Here is a 9687-nt window from a genome sequence, read left to right as displayed (position 1 = left end):
AATTAAAAACAGAAATACGCAATTTGATTTTGTACAAATATATGCTTTAAATTCAATAAAACACCTCTCGCTAGTATGGGATATGTTTCAGAGCATTGAATTGTTTGCCGCAAACCGCAACGATCGTCTCCAAAATCAACAACTAAACATTGAATTGAAAAGCTAGGATTTAAGGATTTTTATCCACTACATTTGGGCAACCAAAGCTGTCTATTTTTTAACGAATATGACACGAAACAAAGGAACAAAGAATTTTTAGTGATCTTCAAAAGGTTGCATCTCAGTGAAAAATGGTCGTATCGATATAAACAAAAAGACATTTTGAAACTTTAAGTCAATAGTTTCAAGATCTTTAGACAACAACATTTTTTGGGCTACGGTTATTGAGCAATTAGAAGAAATACGTTGAGAAAAAAATTTTGCAACGCTTGCGAGCGAATTGGATACGTCGCGCTGAAGCTTGTGTGCAAGCAAATGGTGGCATCTTCTATGAAAATCAGCAGTTCTCAAAAAGTGGCTCCTTGCAATGTTGAGGTAAGTCAGGATTTAAAATTACATTATACTCAACACAAACCAGTGTATTTACCTCATTTTGACATAACGGACATGTGGCAAAAATATTTGACGTAAGTTCATTTACACTCTGTATAAAAAAAAAGCAGTGAGCATGAAGCTCTATTAAGAAAAATTTAGACAATTTACTTACCTCGCGAAGAGCTCGTTCAATATTCGAACCAGTTCCTCCGCCGTGCACTGATCTGAGAGAGTTGTAAACCCGCATATGTCGGCGAACAGGATGCTGGAAAGAAAAGGGAGCCGAACTTATACACAGAAAACACATTCCAAGGGACCCTTTAAGGGCCCCGATCTCTAAATATTTTATTGCGGCGTGCGACGCTTCGCCGACGCCGAAAAGAGAGGATAAATTAATATTTTGCAGGGTCGGCTCGAGCTGTTGCCGTAAAGGATCGCAGCGATTAATCTATCGTGATTTGTGGGGATAATATGTTTGGCCGGCCGCCGAAACTACGCGTCTAGGTCGTTGGGGACCAACGGGAAACTTCTGAGCTTTTATTAGGGACATTTTTAAACTTCCGACAGGTATAAATCGGTCGGGGGTTCGATGTTTAAAAGTAGCAAATCGGCGGTTTTAAAATAATGCCTCTAGGATTCCCACACAACTGATGACCGAATATAATTTATGTGGAAAAAGGAAATTGTACTATTTTCTTTCGTTGTTTGGAAAGTTTTAGACCGATCGAAATAATTCATTATTCAGAGAGGAAAAAAATAAAAAAATTTTACCTTACAAGTGGAAATGGTGATGGACGGTTGATTTAGGGGGTTGAAAAGTTGTGAAGAATGGTATTATTATGATTATCAGCGAAAGTCAAAAAGAGTATTCAATACAAAGGTTGTAGATCATGCAAAAATCTACAACTTTTTACATAACATGAAAATTTTGGAGAAAAATGCAAAAAAATAGTTTTTTTTATTTTCGTTTTTTATTTTTCATTTCCGGAAAATAACACAGCCACACAAAAAAAAGTTGTCTACTTTTCACATATATGTTATCCATAGTATTTTTGCCTCCTGATCACGAATCCGGTATCACAATTCAACTATCACCTCACAGGAGTTTCCTAACCTCAAAAAACAGGTCAAAAATAGCAAAAATTCAAGAAAAAGTTCATTTATATGGTTAAGACTCCGCTGAACGTGAATCCGCGGTCAGAATTGATGGTTCTTTTTCTAACCTCAAAAAACGGATCAATTAGGTCATATCACGAATTTTCAAAAAATAACATATTCGCGTCAAATTTGGTTTACGGGGGTTTTCGACGTCGCTGATCACGGATCCTAGATCAGATTTACAAAATTCGTTTTTTAAAATTTAATTATTTACCTATGTACTTTATTACCTGAGATTAGGCAGAAAACCCATGAGTAGATCTTTTCCAGAAAAAAGACAAGATATAGCCGAAAAAAAAGGTTAAAATATGATTGGGTACTTAGGTTATAAAGTAAACAAAAATATTACAAATGAATTTTGCAATTTTGATCTCGAATTTGTAATCAGTGACCCCGGAAACTCCCGTATACCTTTGGCGCGAATGTGTTATTTTTTTAAAATTTGGTCGGCCATCTTGGATCCGCCATCTTGAGTTTTGTAAAATTGACCTCGGATCGAACCAAAGTAGACAACTTTTTTTTGTGTGGCTGTAATTTAATGTTGATGAACTTGGTGAAAGGATACCTTTCTGTGTCTTACAATTAAATAACCACAAACAGTTTCAGATAAAAAATCAAAAAGTTTCCGAGACATTTTTTCCGGTCCGGAACACTTTTTTTTTAAATCTCCTTAGAGAAATCATCGTACCCAATTCTGCCTGTGCTCATTTTTATTATTTTAACATATACCTTTTAAAATCTAATCACAATTCAAAAACATGGTCAAAAATTTAAAAAAATAACTGGCAACAATGAATTTTCCAGTAATTGTTGATAATTTGTTTAAAAAAATCGTATGTCGTTTATAATAAAAAATTAAGTTTTTCAATTATTCATTCATTTACAGGAGCAAGATAAGACTCCAAATTTCATGTAAAAATATTAATTTTTCCAAAGTTATGGATCAGTTGATTGATTCTTTGACATACCGTAACTTTGGGAAAAGTTAATATTTAAAAGTAAAATTTGGACTGAAGTCTTGCTCCTATAAATGAATCAATAATAAAAAACTTCCTTTTTTATTACTTATACGATTTTCGATATTTTTTTTTTGCATTTTTTTCTAAAGGACAAAAGAAATTTCTGAACGGTTTTTCACTTTTCACTTATTACAAATTATCAGTATGGGTGATTCTGCTCGTTACACAAAATTATTCGACTTAAATGTTTATACCAATAAGTAGGTACTGTTACTGTACAAAAATAAAGTTTCGGGTCAAACAATGAAACACAGTTTCCTTAGTATTGTTTTCCGTAGAATTGAATAGTGTAAATTAATCACTTTTTCTATTTTTTAAATAAATTGAAACAAATTGTCAACAATTACTGAAAAATTCATTGCGTCATTTTTTTATTTTAGAGCATGTTTCTGAATTGTGATTATTTTTTTATTTTATCAAAAAGTATATGTTAAAAAAAAATTTTTCGGACCGGAAAAAATTAACGTCTCGGAAACTTTTCGATTTTTTTATCTGAAAAAAATTGTGGTTAATTAAGACACAGAAAGGTATACTTTCACCAAGTTTCGTCAAAATTAAATTTTTTTTGTGGAAATTAAAAATAAAAAACGAAAAAAAAATGTTTTGGCATTTATCTCGGAAATTTTGAGGTTATGTAAAAAAGCGACCTCAACAAAAGTTGTAGATTTTTGCATAATCTATAACTTTTGTAGCGGATACTTCTTTTGTGAAGTCAACTTTCGCCAAATATAGCATTAAAACGATTTCAACAAAAGTAATGAACCGGCCCTGCGCAAATTCTATTAGATAAAGCCGCGACCTGTACAATCTATAAACGGGGTTAAACAAAACACCGCCACCGCCCGAATTATATCAGAATTTAATTTATAAGCCACAACCTTATAACCGATTTAAACCCAGAATTAATCATTGTGCCCGTTATAACTAACATACGCGGGAATTTAGAAACCGCCGCCCCGAATCCAATAAATTCTTCTCATAGAACGGAATGAGATTACCCAGATTAGAGGAGCTGCTAACGAATTTATTGCTCATAGGAAGAGCGATAAAGATAATTCCATTATACGCCCTTTAAGCTCTAAGCATCGTATACACACACGTACCGACAAAAAGTCTTAGCTTATCGCCGCGGCCTTTGTCTTCCGACAAAATTTACTGCGATATATCGAGAACTAGAAATGGAGACGATTTACGTATTTCGAAACGGTGTAATGATAAATGATTAGTGCTAGAAGATGTAATTCTTAATATCGGGTGGCCTGAAATTCACGGAAGATTTGAATTTGGCGCCGTTTGTGGGGTAAAGTGTTGCCAACGAAAAAGAAAGACAATGCTGGGTTATCAAAAATGGGGCGCTACGCGAAAGAATAACGCTTTTTTATTATACTTCTTTGAAAACACCTTATTTTCATTTGTATTAAGGATAATGTAGGATGGGCTTTTTCCGGCTAGCGCACGGAAAAAGTTTTCCCGATCTTAAATACTTTCCGTGCGCTGAATAAAAATACCGCATATACAGAGTGATCCCGAGGTAATGGGCCAAAATTCATGGGTAGATTCCCGAAGCAAAAATATTGCGATTTAGCCGAACTTACCTTAGTTCAAAAATTGATAGTTAAAGAGATACAGGGTGTTAATTGTAAAATAATATTTTAGTTTTTTTAATTTATTTCTTAATAAAAGCAAATATTCACACAAAATTTTGGGGTTTGGGGTTCTTTGAAATTTGCTCACATTTTGGTTATAGTTCATAGAGGTTGCTGATCACGAATCCGAGGTCGGATTTAAAAAATCAAGATGGCGGATCCAAAATGGCGGACGAATTTTTCGAAATTCAACCGATTTGCACCAAACGTTGTATATGGGGTTTTTTTGGGGTCGCTGACCACGAATCCGTGGTCAAATTTGCAAATTTCAAGATGGCGGACGGATTTTTTGAAACTCAGTCGATTTGCATCAAAGATGGTATATGGCCGTTTTTGGAGTTGCTGAACACGAATATGGGGTCAGTGACCCCTAAAACCCCCGTATATCAAATTTGGTCCTCATTGATTAAATTCAAAAACCCCATCCACGATCTTGGATCCGCTATCTTGATTTTTTAAATCTGCCCTCCGATTCGTGATCAGCGACCTCGAAAACCTCCGTATACAACGTTTGGTGCAAATCGGTTGATTTTCGAAAGATTCGTCTGCCATATTGGATCCGCCATCTTGATTTTTTAAATCCGACCTTGGATTAATGATCAGCGACCTCGAAAACTTCCGTATACAACGTTTGGTGCAAATCGGTTGATTTTCGAAAAATTCGTCCGCCATATTGGATGCGCCATCTTGATTTTTAAAATCCGACCTTGAATTCGTGATCGGCGACCTCGAAAACCTCCGTATACAAAATTTGATGACAATCGACAACTTTCAAAAATTTCGCCCGCCATCTTGATTTCGCCGCCATTTTGAGATTTTTGAAATGGTCAAGGTCATATCTGAACGTAAAATTTTCCGCTCTTTCCATTTCCGGGATCAGAAAAGGGGGTTCCCATTTTAAAAAAATCGTCTTCATCCCATAATGACCACATGGTCAGTCAGTCAGTGGTCACAAAACCAACTTCAGCGATGGCTCATTTCAGAAAATCCACGAAAATCCCAACGTGTTACTGTTTGGTGCGGATTTTGGGCTGGAGATAATCGGACCATTCTTTTTCGAAAATTTGACTGGTCAGGCAATAACAGTTACGGTGCTCGCTATCGCGACATGATTATCCAGTTTTTGTGCCTAAATTGCAAGACATGGATGTAGACGATATGTGGTTTCAACAAGACGGTGCCACAAGTCATACAGCCTGATAAACTATTCAATTATTGCATGAGTGATTTTCTGGTCGTGTAATTTCCCGTTTTGGTGATCAGAATTGGCCACCCTGATCATTAGTTTTAACGCCGCTGAACTTTTCCTTTGGGTTTTTGTGAAGTCTAAGGTTTATGTCAACAAGTCTACGACCACCCAAACCTTGAAAGAAGAAATTGAGCGCTGCGTCAACGAAATTCAGTCGCATTTAGGCAAAACGGACATGGAAAATTTCGACAAAAGAGTGCGTATGTGCCAGCAAAGCTGTAGAGATCATTTACCCGATACGCTATTCCATACATGTTCCTATGCTGTACACTTTATGAATCAATAAAAAAATTGTCAACTGTTAATTAAAAACCTGTGTTTTATATCAAAATCACACCTTCCGTGAATTTTGGGCCATTATTTAATAAAACTTTAAAGTATTCCTACAAATATGACAACTGCACTTTTTATCGGAGGCCCCAGCGCTCCCTAGAACCATCCCAGTAAAAAAATCGGGCTGTACGAAGTAAATTACCCGAAAACGATGTGCCAGGCGACTCATCGAGGTGAATAAAAATGAAATATAGCCGTAATTCGGCGTCCCGCTCTCTCTCTCGTCATTTACACGAGCGTCCCCAATTCTTCCCAGATCCCCATCCAGATACGCTTTTATCTAATTGCTCTCCTTACCTCACGTTCTCATGTTTTTGTATGTAGATTTTGTGGAACTGCTCCTGCTTGGGCTGTCCGGCGATGTCGGCCTTCATCTCCATAGCTACGTGGCGGGGAAGCACAGACAGCAGCAAGCGTTCCTGAAATAAAATATATCTTTGATAATGATCAATTTCATCCCAAATTTAACAAAGCAACCACGAAAATTTTCTGTCCCATGGTACCTGTAACTGGAATATGTTAATTTTAATTACATTTTACTTCATTCCGAAATATATTTCAACAACATATTTGCCAAGAGCCTCAATTTTTTAAATATTTCTTGATTCACAGTACCTTTACCTCTTGAATAAGTAATTCCTACTCAAATTCCTCCAGCGGAAGCTCTCACAATTAAATGTTGGCAGGAACGATAATTTTGACAATAACAATTAATAATATCACAAAACCGTGTTTTTCATAAATGCTAATGAATCAGCTTTCTTGACTCCTGAATTTATGGCAATCTTTATTTGTATAGTTGAGGTGAATTTGCAAAGATCGCAAACTTTTTAATGATATGATCTAAACTTTAAAGGCATCCCCCACACGTACACCCGACCACATCAACCTTAACTACAACCTGACCTTCAAATCACCTCTATTCCACCCTAACTGATAAAACTTCAAAGGGAAGTTCCGAACGGCAACAACGGTCTAGACTAAGAACCCGCATAATCCCTAAGACAACGGGCCATCCAACCAATTACCAAACGGCCTAAAGCTCGAATATCCTCGAGGGTTGACCCGGCATCCATTATTAATCCCTCAATTTAAAGTGCGCTCCCGATACACCTGTTGATGGAAATAATACTCATTAAAGTTAAGGTGTAGCCGACTGCGAATCTTAGCTGCCTATTAGGTTTAGTTCCGTTTCGGTTAGTTTGAGAATTATTAGGACGGATGTGTGGAGATCTGATTACCCTTCAGAAGGACGTGTTTCTCCCTCCGGGGCAAGTTTGGCGTGTTTAGATGAGGACAGGATTATTCAAGCTAATGTATAATGTTCCAAATTGACCCCAGTCCTCCGATAACTTTTCTGGATTGAGTTCTGTCAAGAGAAGTTTCAGATAAAATTTATATGATATCAAAGAACCAATGACCTTGACATTAAGTTCAAAGTCAAATCAAGATCAACTTGATCAATACTTAATACGTCTGTTATATTCATTATTTTTTGTGATAAATGAGTTTGACCTTCAAATAACCTACCAAGACATCAAAAATAGCGCATTTCAGTAGGCACTAAGTTGACCTTAGTTTGCCCTTGCAACTTGTGGTGAAGGTCAAATTTAAGGTCACCATTTCATTTATCTCTCACACTTCTACAAACGCTTAAAACAATTTTGTTGAGTTATTCAGATAAAAATGAGTTTGACCTCAAATAATTTGCAAGGTAATATAGGAAAAATTTTCCGGATGAATATCTGAACGCCCTATCGACTGCTGGCATAAAAAATATGGTGTTCCATTTAATATTTTCAAGATGACCTTGGTTTGACCTTGAAAGTTAAGATCAAGGTCACCAGCATATGGGTTTAGTGATACCTCCAAACTTTTTTTGATAGGACTCATTGGTGAAAAATACAGTTCATCTCCTTTTGGGACACTGTATAATAGAATTTTATTTATACGTGTGTTCCACACCGTTTTTTATTACCAAATTTTTAGAATTAGTGAAAATTAGTGTAGTCTATGGGATTTTTAATGTGTAATGTTGGTCCAGTCGAATTAGATCATAAAACCTAAAAACTTGAAAAAATTGTCCATCCATCCATATTTACAATTAGGATATTGATTATGTCATATGATATGGAACTACAACTTTGATGGGTTTTTATTGCATGAATCGTTCAAATGGTTATTTAGAATGAAAAAACCGCGAAGTGCTATTAAATTAGAGGGTGGAAATTGCAGATAGGGGTGAAAATGCAACCCTTAAGGTTTTTTGAGTATATCTCGAAAACGAAGCAAAATTTTAGGGTATTGCATAGGAAAAATTTTGTAGATAATGAGATTTTCTATCGAAATAGCTTATTTAAAAAATTTATTTACTGCAAAATATATTAAAAACAATTTAACAAAAAAATGCAAAAATTAATTCTATTTTCTTGTTTTTTTAATTTTATGCAAATAACTTTTCTGAGCAGAGATAGGTATAGGCATTGTTTCATAGAAAAAAAAGTATATAAAATTTCCAACAAAATGATGGATTATAAAAGTTTTTTCTGAAAATGAAATAGACTGAGTTATGGTCGTTCAAACTTTGCCTTTTTTCGGATTTTACTGAATTTATGACAATATTGTTTTATTACTTATTTTTGAGTATGTAATTCATTTTTATTTAATAAAGTTCGTCTTCTGATATCTCCGTTTGTTGAGCATTGTCACAGTTTACAATACGTATATTTTAGTTGAACAAATACAAATTTTTATAAATTAATATTTTTTGTTAATTTGTTAAAAAAAATAAAAACTATACACGTTCGTATAACATTTATTTATTATTGATAAATTAATTTAACATGTCTTTATTGATTAAAAATCAATTGTATATGCAAAATAAAGTATTAAATCAATATTGTCATAAATTCAGTAAAAACCGAAAAAAATAGCAAAGTTTGAACGACCATAACACAGTCTATTTTCATCGAAAAAACTTTTATAACTCAACATTTTATAGGAAATTTAATATACTTTTTTTTCTATGAAGCAACGCCTATGCCTATCTTTGCTCAGAAAAAAATTATTTGCATAAAAGTAAAAAAAAAACAAAAAATTGAATTTTTTGCATTTTTTTGTTAAATTGTTTTTTGCAATAAATAATTTTTTTTAAAAATTTTTAAATAAGGTATTTCGATAGAAAATCTCATCTACAAAATTTTTCCAATGCAATACCCTCAAATTTTGCTTCGTTTTCGAGCTACAATTAAAAAACTGGAAGGGGTGCATTTTCACCCCTATCTCCAATTTCCACCCTCTAATTTAATAATACTCCGCGGATTTTTTATTTCTGAATAACCATTTGAACGATTCATGCAATAAAAACCCATCAACGTTGTAGTTCCTTAGTACCCTGCTTTTCAAGACATAATCAATAGCCTAAATAATAATGCGCAATTTTCGAAAACTGATCCGACCTTTAATTTACAGTGAACAAATTAGAGAAAAAAATTACTCTAGGCGTCTCTAGATTTTCGTGTAAAAAAAGTGAAAAAACACGTTAACTTGCCACTTATTTGCAATTTGCCAACTTAGCATCACTTCTTTCGAGTTACTTTTTTGATATTATCATATATAAAGTGCAATAAAATGTTTCCTAATAATTTATTCACGTTCAAACTATAAATCGGCTGGAGTATGTAATATTTCCATGTTTCCCCCGGTGCACGTATAAAATTTGGATAAATGAAAACCGTATTAAACCTTT

General features: G+C 34.3%; 1 protein-coding gene across 1 annotated transcript; it reads right to left on the bottom strand.

The window, feature by feature from the left end:
* Window positions 1-706: 706 nt before the first annotated feature.
* LOC111692731 (adenylate cyclase type 5-like) lies at window positions 707-7015 on the bottom strand (the record flags this gene model as incomplete). The annotated part of the gene is made up of 3 exons (XM_023456833.1): window positions 6968-7015; window positions 6237-6358; window positions 707-799 (listed from the first exon to the last, which is right to left on the bottom strand). Coding segments are annotated over exons 1-3 (263 nt in total), but the record flags the coding sequence as incomplete, so codon positions are not given.
* Window positions 7016-9687: the final 2672 nt, after the last annotated feature.

The sequence above is a fragment of the Anoplophora glabripennis genome, unplaced genomic scaffold (assembly GCF_000390285.2).
Source record: "Anoplophora glabripennis isolate ALB-LARVAE unplaced genomic scaffold, Agla_2.0 scaffold2980, whole genome shotgun sequence".
Lineage (NCBI taxonomy): Eukaryota > Metazoa > Arthropoda > Insecta > Coleoptera > Cerambycidae > Anoplophora > Anoplophora glabripennis.
This window is presented reverse-complemented; position numbering and strand designations above follow the sequence as displayed.